Source organism: Jaculus jaculus, chromosome X (assembly GCF_020740685.1).
Source record: "Jaculus jaculus isolate mJacJac1 chromosome X, mJacJac1.mat.Y.cur, whole genome shotgun sequence".
Taxonomy (NCBI): Eukaryota; Metazoa; Chordata; class Mammalia; order Rodentia; family Dipodidae; genus Jaculus; species Jaculus jaculus.
Window position 1 is genome coordinate 76,261,882 of NC_059125.1, and position 15,813 is coordinate 76,277,694.

General features: G+C 37.1%; 1 protein-coding gene across 1 annotated transcript in view; it reads right to left on the reverse strand.

Moving 5' to 3' along the window:
- The window catches only part of Chm (CHM Rab escort protein), a 193,946-nt gene extending 180,041 nt beyond the window's left edge, over positions 1-13,905 (reverse strand). Inside the window, exon 1 of the mRNA XM_004669613.2 lies at positions 13,844-13,905. Within this exon, the coding sequence (XP_004669670.1) occupies positions 13,844-13,892 (49 nt within the window). The 5' untranslated portion in view covers positions 13,893-13,905. The remainder of the gene's footprint in view (positions 1-13,843) is intronic.
- Between the last annotated feature and the right edge of the window lie 1,908 nt (positions 13,906-15,813).

Sequence of the window (15,813 nt, forward strand, 5' to 3'; positions counted from 1 at the left end):
GCTAAAAGATGTTTTAAAGATTCATGTTGTGATCATTTCAAACTTAAGGTTGAAAAATAGTGCAAGGAATTTCTGTTTAGCCTTTACCAACTTTCTCCAAAAGTTAACAAAACATATAGGATTCTTTAAAAGTAAATATTTGCCAGGAGAGAGAGAAAAAGAGAGAGAGAGAAAGAGAAAGGGAAAGAGAAAGAGAATATATGGGTACATCAGGGACTCTAACCACTGCAAACAAACTCCAGATACATGTGCCACATTGTGCATCTGGCTTTACATGGGTACTGGGGAACAGAACTCAGGTCATTAGGCTTTACAAGCAAGTGTCTTAACCACTGAGCAATCCCTCTAGCCATGGAGCTGGGCTTATAATTTCTTTTGTATTACTATTTTGGGGGCTTTTTGAGGTAGAGTCTCACTCTTGTCCACACTGACCTGGAATTTACTCTGTAGTCTCAGGCTAGCCTTGAACTCACGGCAATCTTCCTACCTAAGCCTCCTGAGTGCTGGAATTAAAAGTGTGCACCACCATGCCCATCAAGAGAATTCTTAATTTGCTCTGCATAGGTTTAGAAATTGCCTTAAAAGCTTTGGATGCTAAGGCTTAAAGTAGGTTTATTTGAATGTAATCAATCAAAAGAAAAAAGGAAAGGATGTAGAACACTGTATGCTGTTATGTATGCAATAGATATGGTCAAAGAAGCTACTTTTTTCAGACTGTACCGTAAGACCTTAGAGAATGTTGTTCATGTAACATTTTGGAATAGATTTTTCCATTTGTACAATTGTTACCCTCATCCCTATCATGAAAAAGAAAGCCTATGATACTACATTAATAGATATACTTTTTAAATTATAAAATTATTTCTGATAAGTCTTTTACCAAATAGTTACTAACATAGAGTTTTGAATCATCAGAATATGCATATTTAGTAATGAAAGCTTATTTCAGGGAGGCAGTGATTGCTCAGTGATTAAGGCACTTGCCTACAAAGTCTAATGACCTGAGTTCAATTCCCAAGTTCCCAAGGAAAGCCAGATGCACAAAGTAACACATGCATCTGGAGTTCATTTGCAGTAGCTAGAGGCCCTGGCATACCCATTTGCTCCCTCCCTGCCCCGCCCCTGTGTGTGTGTCTTTGCAAATAAATAAATAAATAAATACAATAACTTTTTAAAAGGAAAGGTTATTTCTAGCTATTTAAAAATGGACATATCATATACATATATATATTACATAAAACTTTTAACACTTTAACAAAAGTCTAATTTTGAATTTTTATTTAAGACAAAAATGTATTTTAACATTAGCATGTAAGGTTTCCATTACTAATTATAATATACAGCTTGATTATAAAAATTAATCATTATTTTTACTCCATAGTAAATAATCAAGCATTTACATAATATAACACTTCCCATTAAATATGATGGGCAAATTAGTGAGCTGTTCTGCCATTCAATTATAGAAAACCTGTATAATTTTGATACAAGACCACCAATTTGATTGGCAAAACATTTTATTAAAAACATGTAAATAAGTGGTAGGAAATAAAGCACTCCATAAGAGGTGAAATGGGAGAAACTCATATACTTCTCTTTTGAGGTGTTTTAAAGTTGACAGCTTGAAAAAATATTAGGAACATAGATGTATTATATGAATGGTCCCAGCTTTCTGTCCAAAACCCATCTAGGTAAAAATGAAGATGCTTGGCTGGAGGGATGGGTAAGCAGTTAAGGCGCTTGCCTGCAAAGCCAAAGGACCCAGGTTCGATTCCCCAGGACACACGTTAGCCAGATGCACAAGGGGGCGCATGCTTCTGGAGTTCATATGCAGTGGCTGGAGGCCCTGGCATGCATTCTCTCTCTCTCTCTCTCTCTCTCTCTATCCCTTTCTCTGACAAATAAATAAATAAATGAATATGCTTTCTAATAAAATGAAGAAAGCAGGCTAAAATCAGGGCCAAAAAGGAACAAGATTGCTATTTTCAAAAATCATACATAAAATATTTCATAGGAATTAGAAATTAATCATTCACTTTTTAAATCACCTTTATTCTAAATAATGCTGAACCTCATCATTTATAGCTATAATATTTAGGGTAGTTCTCTAAGATGTATTAATTTTTCCTAACACTATACTTACATAAGATAAACATAAAATAAAGTACTTACACCACTCCTAGCATATCGAGCAATAAATAATAGATTCCCCTGACAGGACTTTGATGACCTGGCAAAGCCCAAGTGCTTTCAGCCCAAATCATATGAAACCATAAATCATTCTTTACTTTATAGAACATTTCAAAATGGATTCCTGCTTTCCACCTTGAAAGTCATTTCATGTGTTATTTATAACTAGTGAAGACCAGAATGGAAAGAAAATTACACAGAACTAGAAAATTTACTGTGACTGCTTTTATGAAGAATAACTTCTTGTTTAGGAAAAGAAATAGAATTACTGGTAAGAACAAACTTGTGAACACAACAAGCTTTCAGCAAGCTGCATCTTCTATTTTATTGCTTAGGTAATACTATATAGAGACCTATGCCACCATTAACGTTATGTACAGAAATGACTAGAGAGCAATGGAGAGGCAAGACTAAATTCTGAACATGTTGTAAATACTTCAAAACAATGACACCATAAAATTAGGTAGAAACTGAATTTCAGCCCAAGTTCAAATAGTTTTGCTTACTGCCACTTTAAATTCTACATTCAAAGATTATTTATTGTCTATTTTCTACTGGGTACCTTAACAAAAAGAGAAGTGTCAGGGAAATAGCCTAGGGATCCAGAAAGTCAGACAAAATATTGTTTTTTAATTATAATTATTTTAATTTACATTAATTCTTCACAAAATATCAAGCATATTAATCAATGTAACTGAACACATAATAGATTTCTTCCTGATGAAACTACTGTACTATTGTGTATACTTTTAGGGGTTTCAAAAAATATTCTATTCATTAAGATGTTAAAGAGGAATTAAGGTAATGGAATATAATTGATATGAAAATAGAAGGGCTATTTTGGGGGAAGAAAAGGACCAGGAAAAAGTGGGAAGAAGAATGGAAGAGAGAACAGTGGAAAGGGAGACAAATAAAAACAAAGTATGTATGAAAATGCTGTAACAAAATCCATTAATTTGTATGCTACCTTAAAAATTAACTGGAAGATGAAGCAATGCATTGCACTTCAATGGATACCATTATCCATATCAGCTGAAAAGACATGGAAGAATGCTGGGGAAAGTTAAATATGGACTTAAATATTAAATAAGAAAAATCATGCAATCAATTAAAAAGTTAAGATTATTCATTAAAGAAATATGCACAATCTGGGCGTGGTGGCTCACGCCTTTAATCCCAGCACTCGGGAGACTGAGGTAGGAGGATGGCTGTGAGTTTGAGGGCACCCTGAGACTACATAGTGAATTCCAGGTCAGCCTATACTAGAGTGAAACCCGACCTCAAAAAACAAACAAAAAACAAAGCACAAGGTATGTACAGAGTCGTATTTTCGCATAAATGTATTTGCTTCTGATACATACATCCTGGGAGGGAAGACTTAAAAAGCTGAAGGCTGAAGGAAAAATAAATGTATATACTTTGGAAAGCCAGTATAACTTAGTAAAGCTGAAAATTTAAAAACCTACAATACTATGTAACAGCAATGTGACTTGTGTATCTGAGTGTGGGCCATATCACAGGTATGTGTCTCTATGTAGATGAATCTCACAAACACAACTCCAATCAACAAAAATAAGTACATATAAACAGTAAAACTGTGAAACTGATACAAGGGCAAAAAGATACTAGACTAACAGTACTTTCAAGTGACGCATGCATAGTAAACACACTTTATAAAATACAAGGGAAAACTGCATACCATAATGGCTACTACATCTTCAGAACAAGCAATGATACTATGATGGTGGGACCCAGAAAGCATACTTCAAGTACTAATAGTGTGTTTCTCTTTCCTTCAGCTGTGGTAGATACACCTACAAATTCACTGTATTACTGTTCCCTCAAATAAGTGTAGATGAGAGAGAGAGAGAGAGAGAGAGAGAGAGAGAGAGAGAGAGAGAGAGATTTCATTTGTAGGATTATCAATTAAAGTGAAATGCTATAGAGAAGATCCTGAGCCACATTGTGAAATAGCATACTCCCCCAGCTAGCAAGGTATCCTCCACTAAGATATATGACCTCTGTAGTAAATACTCAATATTTTTTTATCTCTATTGAATGATTTCTTTAGAATAACAGTCAGATCTGGACTTAGTGAGTCTATAGCAATCAACATATTTACAAAGTCTAATACTAAGTGTTGTAATACTTTGCAGTGTCCCAATATATGAACTCATAGGTATATCAACAATACAACTCCCATACTGGACTAAGAGTTCCAACTTGTACCCCTTTAATTCAAGATAGTGATGGGAGTTCCAGCCAGAGCAATGGAACTAGAAAGAAAATATAAGAGCATCCAAACTGGAAATGGGGAAGTCAAAGTGCCTTTGTTAGTAGATTACATCATCATTTATATAGAATAAAATAAAGACATCACTTAACAAAAACAGAACAAATAATCTGTTGGACTAATAAAGAAAATCAGTATAGTTGATGCAACACACAGTTATAAGTAGTATTTCAATGCAATAATAGTGACACATCTGAAAAAGAAATCACAACAATACCTTTACAAGAACTATAAAAACAGTACACTGGGGCTGGAAAGATGGCTTAGCGGTTAAGCGCTTGCCTGTGAAGCCTAAGTACCCTGGTTTGAGGCTCGGTTCCCCAGGTCCCACGTTAGCCAGATGCACAAGGGGGCGCACGCGTCTGGAGTTCGTTTGCAGAGGCTGGAAGCCCTGGCGCGCCCATTCTCTCTCTCTCCCTCTATCTGTCTTTCTCTCTGTGCCTGTCGCTCTCAAATAAATAAATAAATAATTTTTAAAAAATTAAAAAAAAAACAGTACACTGGAAATAAATTTAGAAAAAGAGATGAAAGTTCTCTACAAACCATATGAAAACTATAATATACTGACAAAGATGATGTCCCACGTTCGTTCATGAATTGGAAGAATTAATATTGGTAAAATGGCAACACTCTGCAAAGCAATCTACAGATTCAATACAATATCTAGCTAAACACCAATGTCATTCATCCACGTAATCAGAAATAGACCCATCAAAGACTTCAACTATCCAAAGCCTTTAGAGAGCAAAAATTGTACAAAGATGCTAATCTCACAACTACCTGATTGTAAATAATTACAAGGCAATAATAAATAACATGGTGCTAGCACAAAAATAACAGGCCAGTGGAATACAATGGAGGGTCCAAAAATAATGCCTTCCTCCACAGTAACAGTTAACTGATTTTTGACAAAAGAACCAAGAACACACAACAGGGAAAGGACAATCTCTTCAATAAACTGTGTAGGGAAAACTAGATATCAACATACAAACAAATAAAATTAGACCCCTATTTTCATACCTGTTACAAGTATTCACCCAAAATAAAGACTTTGCTCTAAGACTCAAAACTATGAATCTTCTAAGGGAAAACATGGGAAACATTTCATGGGCAAAAATATCTTGTGGGCTGGAGAGACAGCTTAGTGATTAATGCATTTTCTGGTGAAGCCTAAGGACCCAGGTTCAAATCCTCAGTACCCACATAAGCCAGATGCACAAGGGGGTACATGCATCTGGAGCTAATTTGCAGTGGCTAGAGGTCCTGGTACATCCATGCTCTCTCATCACCTTTCTCTCTCAAATAAATAAAGAAAGAAAAATGTTGTAAATGAACTGAATTGCATTATCAAGAAAAACTGAAAAAATGAATCATATTAAATTGGATGTCATCTTTACAACAACAGATAATCAAAATTGAAGACGAGGGCAAGGGTATGGCTTAGGGACTGAGAACCTGCCTAACACATATAAATTCACAGGTTCAATCCCAGCAACAGAAAAGAAAATAGATCAACAGTACAACTAATAGAATGGGAGAAAATATTTTCAAACTATACATCTGGCTAGCTGTTAATATCCTAAATATATAAGTAAATCAGTTCAGCAGCAAAAATGTCCTTTAAAAATAGACATTTCTTCAGACATGTACATGGGAAAGATATATGAAAAACTGCTCAACTCCAAAATGCAAATCAAAATAGGGAAATGGTACTTTTACTCCAATTACAATGATAACAAAGGCCAGGCTTAGTGGTACACAACTTTAATCCCAGCACTTGGAAGCAGAGGTAGGAGGATGTCTGTGAGTTCGAGGCCAGCCTGAGACTACATAATGAATTCCAGGTCAGCTTGGGCTAGAGGGAGACCCTACATTAAAAAAAAAAAAAAGGCAGCCAGGCGTGGTGATGCACACCTTTAATCCCAACACTTGGGAGGCTGAGGTTGGAGGATCATCATGAGTTCGAGGCCACTGAGACTACACAGTACTTCCAAGTCAGCCTGGACAAGAGTGAGTCCCTATCTCAAAAAAACAAACAAAAAAAAAAAAAAAGAAAGTGGCAAATCATTATCTTTTTCTACATTAACATTAATGAAAGTATTAGAATAGCAAAAAAAAAGTTAACAACATTTTAACATTTCAAAATCTTCCCCATTTTACTGGTCACAATTAAATTTTACCAACTATTCCAAATCTCTCCATCCTGTATACTATACAGTGGGGCAGATACTGACTTTTGGGTATTTTATATTTATTAAGACTATTTACATATATAATAGATACATTCTAACTTTTCAGTTAAACGACTTCACTCTGAAACTGAATAGCAGATAATTTAGCATGCGTAACAGGTCAATTATATGGGATTATAATTGTTTCTGTGCATTGGGATTTTATGTTAAACATGAAAATGTGAGTGCGAGCAGCCACATTTGATTTTAATTGCTGTAGCCTGAGTTATCCAAAACATCATGAGAACACTGCAGAAAATGAGAAAATGACAAGAGGCATGGGAGATGAAATGCTGCTGCCGAGGGAACTCCAGGAACAGATGCGGCTCTCTCTGAGGGATTGGCTCAAATTTATGATTTACAAAGGTAAGCAGCTTGGCGAGTCTGTTCCTAAGTTAATAACTCCTATTACTTGTTTAGGTACTGAGAAAAGAAAAGAAATAATTTTCTTTTAAAAGTGTCTGAAGAAGTACAAAGCTTCTTACAGAACAGTAAAGTCTGCAGGCTCTCTTTACCTCCTTCAGCGTCTCAACATTCACTAAGTACCTTATATTATGTCCCACATACAATGAATACTACGTTGTTACAGACAAATTATAAATAATGCAGGCTGGTGAGTAAAACTAAAGAAAATGAATGGAAATCTATAAACCACCCAATAAGAAATCGAGTTTTTAAGAAAGCATGGTAAAACACACACACAGTCTTTCCCACCAAGCAGCTAACAGGGAAAGGAAAGAGATGAATCTGACACTTAAATCCTTCTACCCCTTTCCATGGAAATCATGAGCTCTATTCTGGAACTATTCAGGCAATAGCAATGATAATAAAAAGCACCTCAGTATGGCTTTATGGGCCGTAAAAATAATCAAGTAAATTTGCTGAGCACTTGCTAAGGTTTTTAGACAAATTATTTCATTCATTATATAACATACCTCTTTGAAATCCATCCTACCCAGAAATATCTTGAAATTTAAATAGGTTAAGAAACATTCCTAAAGTGACACACTAGGGATATTTGGGATCCAAACCCAGTTTGTCTGACTCCAGAGCCATATGACCAATCATTACATTATACTACTCAAGTGAAATACATGCATATCAAATTAAGCAAAATACACAGAGGTCAAACATTTGTGAATCTAAAGGAATTTTAAAATACATTTTCAAGCCTACTCACTGTTACTTGTTCAGCTGGTTAACATTCTCCAGACTTTAAAATTTTGCCCATACATAAAAAATGTGTATGCATAAAACATCAGGATATATTCTATTTACTTATTTTAAAGGGTAGAATTGGGCCAGGCATGATCACAATACTTAGGAGGCTAGGGTAGAAGGATTGCCATAGATTCCAGGCTAGCTTGGAGCTACAAAATGAGTTCCAGATCAGCATAGACTACAGAAACACCCTATCAAGAAAGAAAGAGAGAAAGAGAGAGAGAGAGAGAGAGAGAGAGAGAGAGAGAGAGAGAGAGAAGGTGAGAAGGAAAAAGGAAGGAGGGAGGGAGGGAGGGAGGGAGGGAGGGAGGATGAATGGATTAAAGGCAGACTAGAGTCTACTTCAAGACCAATGAAAAGGTGGCAAATTACAATTAGAAAACAAAAGTGCCTAAATTAATGGGAATAAGTAAAAGACATCTTCATAGGCATAGTTACTCTTCTTGGGCAAAGATCAATGGGAGCTTCTCTCTGGAGTCTATAATTTTTCTATCCATAGGATTCTGACTTGGTTCTCAGTACCAAGTATGAGGTATCTCCCACTGAATGGGCCTAATATCCAATCAAAGAGATATTCATTACTGGTATATGCTGTGAGCCACTACTGCTCAGGTGTGTATATCTTGTCCTGGTTGATTGTGTAGCTTACAGTATCCTCTACTTGTTCATGCTGTCGATGGCCATTATATACCACATTTTCCAGGACTATGAAGACATTATAGAGGAAGTGGCGATTTAAGCATGAGTTCAGCTCTCACTGCTATCCTAACATCCAGCTCCAGGGAGATGGAGACAGGCACTGAAGATACTCAAAACTTATCAAACCAGAAATCCAGAGGTTGCAGAGAGCTCAACACTAAAGTAATTTTATGGCACACCCACCAAAGCTCAGGGAAGATTGGAGAAGAGGGAGCAGAAAGATTATAGGAATCACAGGATGGGAAGGAGTATCCTGAGGCAACGGTACCCCCTCCAGAGACTGACTACTGTATCCAAGACCCCAAGGTGCATAGTAATAATCCCACGGAGGAGGGCCCTCAGTGAAATGCGAGCAGGGGAGAGGGATATAAGAGGATAACCCAAGGGAAATATGGCCAACATGCAATTTGTTCATGCAGTAAAGTTCATAATTAACAAAAATTAAAATTAAAAAAGGAAAAATGGAAAACAAATTTTAAAAAGAAAATAAAAGTGCTCTTGGCAATGGGTATATTTGGAAATACAAGGGAAGGTTTATATAACAGAAGCACATACAAGCATTGTGAGAGGATTAAATGAAATGTAAACATGGGAAATCACTTATGTTGAGACTAGAACAAGTGGTATTTGGCAAATATCAGATTTTACAACATTCCCCTCGCTCAACCCTCAAGCTTTAAACAAGCTTCCCTTCTACTAGTATAGGAGTACCAGCACTCTCTACCCATTTCCCTCCTGCCCCCCTTCCAATTAGCCATGCTTTAACTAGGCCTGGGTTCAGAGCCAGATCCTCTTATGGTAACTGAAGATACCATACCTCAGGGCTGAGAAGAGGGAATGCCACTTCCCCTAGCCTCATTCTCAGCTTATCATCTCACAGGGCAGTTTCCTTCTCCATAAAAACCCTCTCTTTGGCCCTCACATGTTCTCTTTTGGCTTTCCTGTTCCAGGTTCATGCCACTTTTCTCTCTTCCTCTCTCAACTCTTATAATAGTTTTAAGCTCAAGAAAATTGTTTGCCTTGGTACAAAATCTAACTATCACAACATTATAGTTACTAAATAAGCTACCAGCCCAGGTCACTACCTAAATATTTCAATTCAAAACATCAACAAGTGGGACAGTGCTACCTACATGAACTTTCCAGAGAAAGGCAGTTTATTACATCAAAAAAGTTCCTTGTAATCAGTAAAGTACACTGAACTCTGTTTAACCTGATCTTAATAGGACTACAGAGAACAGAATTTCAAGGACAAAGAACTTAAGGACACAGGGTCATTTTAAACACACACACACACACACAAATGGTAGATATATAGCAAACAAATCATTTATTTTTTTCATGTAAAACACAAACTGATGTCTAAAAAGGTTATACAATTTGTGCAATATCACACAGTAGGAAAATCACATGATTACTAAAAACCATGTAGCCACCTCCAGAACTGTACTCTGCTGAACACCACCTAGTAAGAAAACCAGGATACCCCCTTGTAATTTCTTTGTTTCTTAGTGCTGTAACACTTGCTCTTTTGTGTAAGGGTTCAAGTTCAATGGAGAGGGAGGGAGAGAGGGAGCATAAAAAGAGATGGAGAAAAAGAGAAAAGGCTATGTGTTTAACTTCTACAAGAATATAAATTAGCCTACTCCAAAGTCCACCATAGGGGAACTACTACAAAAGATAATACAGTGTGCTGAGAAAGAAAGAGTACAGATTAAATTTCTATATGGTTTTCAGAAAGCAAAACTAATGAAATGAAAAAAAATAAAAGATCTTAATCGGGCATGGTGGCACATGCCTATAATCCTAGCCCTTGGGAGGCAAAGGTAGGAGGATCACCGTGAGTTCAAGGCTAGCCTGAGACTACAAAGTGAATTCCAGGTCAGCCTGGGCTAAAATGAGAGCCTACCTCAAAAAAAAAAAAAAAACATAGTCAAATACCAATGAAAAACTGTGTGTGTGTGTGTGTGTGTGTGTGTGTGTGTGTTTACAATAAATGTTAACAAGCTACTATACTATTTCATGTAGTTATGCACTGTCACATATGCATCTAATGATACCACCCAAACATGTTCTTTGTAGTTGATAACACTTTCTTGTGCTTTCAAATGAGATGTTTGTGGTATGTTCTACATATGCTGGAACTATTTCACTAATAAGATTATGTTCTACATGAACAGCAAAAATATGCCCTCATGTATGATGGATGTCTGTATAATCACAAAGCTCATGTAACTACCTCTTCTGCTCTTCTGTAAGGTCTTGACTCTGCTGCAGTTATACAAGCTGGCAGATAAATTGCCTCCAGTGAGATGTTATGTTCCTGGGACTATTTTTAACCTGCATTCAATGATACTTCTACAACTGGTAAAATTATTAAAATTACTTTATAAATGGAAAACTATTTAGAAAATGACAAACATCCAAGATGAAGATTACTTTCTTACTCACTTATCTATGTCCAGTTTTGATCTCTTGTCTGAGATTCCGACTGCTCTTCCTTCTTTATCACATGTTCTTCCACATTTTAATACTCTGCCTTTAAGTGTTCTGATTTTTCCAACAATCTCTTGAAAATACAAACTTAAAGCAAAGCTTTTACCATGTCTTACAAAAAAAAGAATAAAAATTAGTTAAGGTGGAAGGAATTTTGAAATACATTCAGATGACACTACTTGAAACAATTTTCTCCTGGTGACATTGTAACTAGAAATTTTGCTAAAAGAAACATTAAATCTCAGGGCCAATCCCTTCTGATACATGCTTACCTACATCAGCATTTGTTAACACAACTGAAACAATGAAACATTGTTTCAACTGAATTACCCAAAGCCACACCATTGATGAAGCAAACACATTTTAAAGGCTACCTTTGATGAACTATTTCAGAAAGAAACCCAAGGACATTAAATATAACAAGTCAAAGCAATGATAGAAACTGCTAGAACTATTTTATTTGAAAGAATAATTCTCTCAACCATTTTTCCACTTTTAATGTATGTCCCTAGAATTTCGTATCATAAATGCAATGTGATTAAGGCCAGAATGTGTCACCATTAAGTAACATGAAACTTAAATTTGAAGATTAACCTCACAGAAGATCGCATAATGAAAATATCACACTCATGAGAATAAAATGAATTGTTTTCTAAATATAAGAGTGGCCTCCTGAGCCAGGTGTGTTGTCACACACCTTTAATCCCAGTACACTTGAGGCAGAGGTAGGAAGATTGCCATGATTTCAAGGCCACCCTGAGACGACATACTGAATTCCAGGTTAGCTTCGGCTTAAGTGAAACCCTACCTTCAAAAACCAAAGAGAGAGAGAGAGAGAGAACATCCTACCTCTACCATTAGGATGTATATATTCAATATTTTGAACTGTATCATAAGGCAAAATATTTATTACAATGATTAACAGAAGTGAATAATAGTTAATATGCACCAGTTGAAATCCGAATACAAATAAGAAGTCTTTGGCTTTTTTTGTTTAACACACCTAAGTCCCTAAAAAAGAAAGGCAAGAATATAGAACTCAAGGACAGTTTAAAAACTTGTTTGAAATACAACATAACGAAGCCTATTTATGTGTATGCTAATAAAATGAAATTTTCAAAATTACTAAGAAAATCCATGTTGTCCTCATTTAAAGGAAAAAAAAAAAGGAAGTCTATTGGGTCTTGCAAGCTCTCATCATCATCTGTTCATTGCAGCTACAGTCAGCATATCTGCAGCCATGCAATTTTTCAGGCTGTCCTTAACTGTTCTGAAAATAATTACCCAGGTACGTCTAGAATATGAGAATTTTCAGTTAGACAACACCATAAAGGCTATCTATATTACCCTCCCAATAGTCAAGTGAGGAAATTGAAGTTCTGAGAAACTAAGTGCCTGGTCCTTCCAATTTACACAGCTTGTTAATGTCCAAGTAGGATATAAAGCCACATTTTCCCAGTTATCTATACTAATACGGGGCAATGCTTGAGGGTCAGAACAACTGACTCACTTTCTGGTTTGGAAATTTACCAGCTGTGTGATCTTGGGAAAGTTTGACTTCACAAGCCACCTTCTTCTATGTAATTAAGAAAATACATATCTAGCAAGACAGTTGTGGGAATTACATGAAATGTTTAGTCCACTAACTAGGAAGTAATTAGCATTTGAAAATAAGTAGGTATAAATTTATTCCAATTCTGGAAACACGCTGCTCCTATTTTGGAAAGAAAACAAACTGAATTCATTAACACAATGGACAGGGTCCCATCAACCAGAGATCTGTGACCTACCACAGCCTAAAGGCAGGATAAAAGCCCACCCAGCAATCTCTTTGGTCCTATTTAAAACCCATTCCTTACTCTTGGAATACAGATAATGCTAATTGTTATCAAAAATCTTCTGCCATGTGTTTATGGTTAATTTGTCTACTAAAGATTGCAAGGGGGCTTGGAGCTCCACCCAAATCATGGTAGAACAAATGATGGGACCACAAGGGGAAGATAAGGTCATACACCTAAACTGGATCTCAGGAGCTTTTTCTCCGCACATTTAGTTGTGGTTGCCTTGGTTGATAACAGAATGGAAGATCTTTCTGCAACAGAAAGCAGGCATAATGGCTACCTAAACAAAATGCAATTCCTTAGGCTTCTTAACACAACAGAAATGAATCCGTTTCCTTTCCCTTAGTAAAAATGGACACGGGTCACAAATAAGCATCTTTCTTGTAAAACTGCACATTAAGCTGGATCTGAGCTGCACCATGCACTAGGATCAGATAAATATATGGGGAAAGCCATATGAAATGGCGACACAAAACGATGAGGAATATCACCTTGAAATCAACCGGGAGGGAATTATAATGGAATATCAAAGGCGTCTCCATTGATAAAATTCCGACCCTCTACTCTCATAACACTGCAAGCCCATGCACCCTCCCCTCTAACGAAATTACCAGGAATCACCGCAGCAACCAACCTCAGCAATCGGTATCGACCAGACCGACCCCTACTCAAATGGCGCTAAGCACAGCGAGTCCAAGCCCCTCCCTGGAGCTGCCAAGAACCGCGTTGATTCCAGGCTACCTCATTTCCTTCCCACCCACCCTCCTAGGCTCGATCCCAGAATTTATCATCAACCCTTGCTGCTGACAGAGAAAGTTAAAATATGACCGACTTCATATACTTTGTTGGGGGAGAACCGAGGCCATACATACCGGTCCCTATTACGATCACATCAAACTCCGAAGGGAGATTATCCGCCATCTTGACAGGAAACGTGTCATGTGACTATTGCTTGTGGAAATGAGATCTGGTTAGTTAGTCTCTCAGCAGAAGGAGGAAGGAAAAACATTGCATTCTGGGTATTGTAGTTCTAAGGTGGCGGGTGCAGGTATGCTGCTGTTTGAAATGTATACGCGAATGTTTAAAGCTTGGTTTTCAAAGCTGAGTGCAGTACCTCATTTAGCCTGAAGTTTTGAGACAAAAAAGAAACGTACATATATTTACTCCTCAGACTAAGATGAATGAGGGAAGATTGGGATACTCCTTGACAATGATGAAATAAAAATTGTTAGGAGAAACAGGGCAGAGTAAGTTTGAAAGGGGTCTTGCTCTGAACAAAGAACATCTTCTTTCTAACTGTTAGCCCCCGCTAGCTTGTCTGTTCATTTAGTACCCTGAGACAAGGTTTCCCCCAGCAATAGTGCCAAGCTCTAGTATATATTCTGTATATTTTTCTTCTCTATGTCTTCCCAATGGAAACATGTCACTCAAAAATAAATAAATAAATATACACAAACAGGGTTGGAGAGATACCTTAGATATTTAGTCACTTGCTTGCAAAGCTTAACGACCTGGGTTCAATTATCCAGAACCCAGGTAAAGCCAGATGCCCAAAGTGGTGCATGTGTCTGGGAGTTTTCTTTGCAGTGGGTAAAGGCCCTATCAGGCCCACACACTCAGTCTCTCAGTTTCTTTCTTTCTCTCTCTCTCTCTCTCTCTCCCTCCCTCCCTCCCTCCCTCCTTGCAAATAAATAAAACATTTAACAATTAATAAATGATAAATACATTTTTAAAACCAATTTTGTCTAGTTTCTACAGAATGAAACTTCTTTCTGGTAATCCAAAGGAGCCACTCTAACAAGATATACTTCAAAATTAACCTTCCTTTATAAGATGAAGACATAAAAGAATAATAAATCCTTGATATGCCTTTTTGTGTCAGATTTTCCATAAAATAGGATTAGTCCATACAAGGTTCTCCTACAAAACTACTGCAGAAATAATTAAAATAATATGCCCGTTGTATCCCAGTAATTGCAACAGATAAGGGAGCTTAAAGTTGTCTGTAGCAGGTAGCTAACATAGTTCTAAATTGTATTTTCAAGGTCTTTCACCTCCCACTCCCATTATTTAAAACGCTTTCCTGTCTCGCAGTATCAAAGCAAACAGCAGGAATGAATTGAAATGAGGGGCATACTTTTTAATCTCAGAAATCATTTGGGTAGCTATTATCCGAGAGCCTCAAAATATGTCAAACACAAAATAGAGTAGTGACCTTTTCCCCTACACCATGTGACCTTTCAGTTTCTTGTAGTCCACCATAACTTGTTTTCTTCCCAGTCGTTGTAACATGTTCATGTTCTAGCTTTTCCCACAGCATAAAATGATCTTCCCACTCTCTAGATGACACTTATCCCTTAGATCAGGGAGTAGGTATATTAAACCAGGTTCAAACATTACATAGTGTATAGATGTATCAGAACACTGTAAGACCCTATTCCTGAAGACACCATATGCTGTGCAAAGAGCATGGACAGACCTGGCTGGAGTCTAGAAGAGAGCCAATCCCCAGACAGTTACCCATCTAGTGCTGGAAAGTGTTATATGAGCTGCTGGAGGAAAATGGCCAACAACAGCCTCAGCAACCAGAGGTCTTAGCTACTCAGAAGCAAACAACCTGACAGGACTTACACATAAGTTCAATACTGGCACACAGCCTTGGTGAGTAACCAAGCTCTCTAATTGGCTAAAAGATCTGCTGAGGGGCTGGAGAGATGGCTTAGCAGTTAAGCGCTTGCCTGTGAAGCCTAAAGACACAGGTTTGAGTCTTGATTCCCCAGGACCCACGTTAGCCAGATGCATAAGAGGGTGCACGTCTGGAGTTCATTTGCAGTGGCTGGAG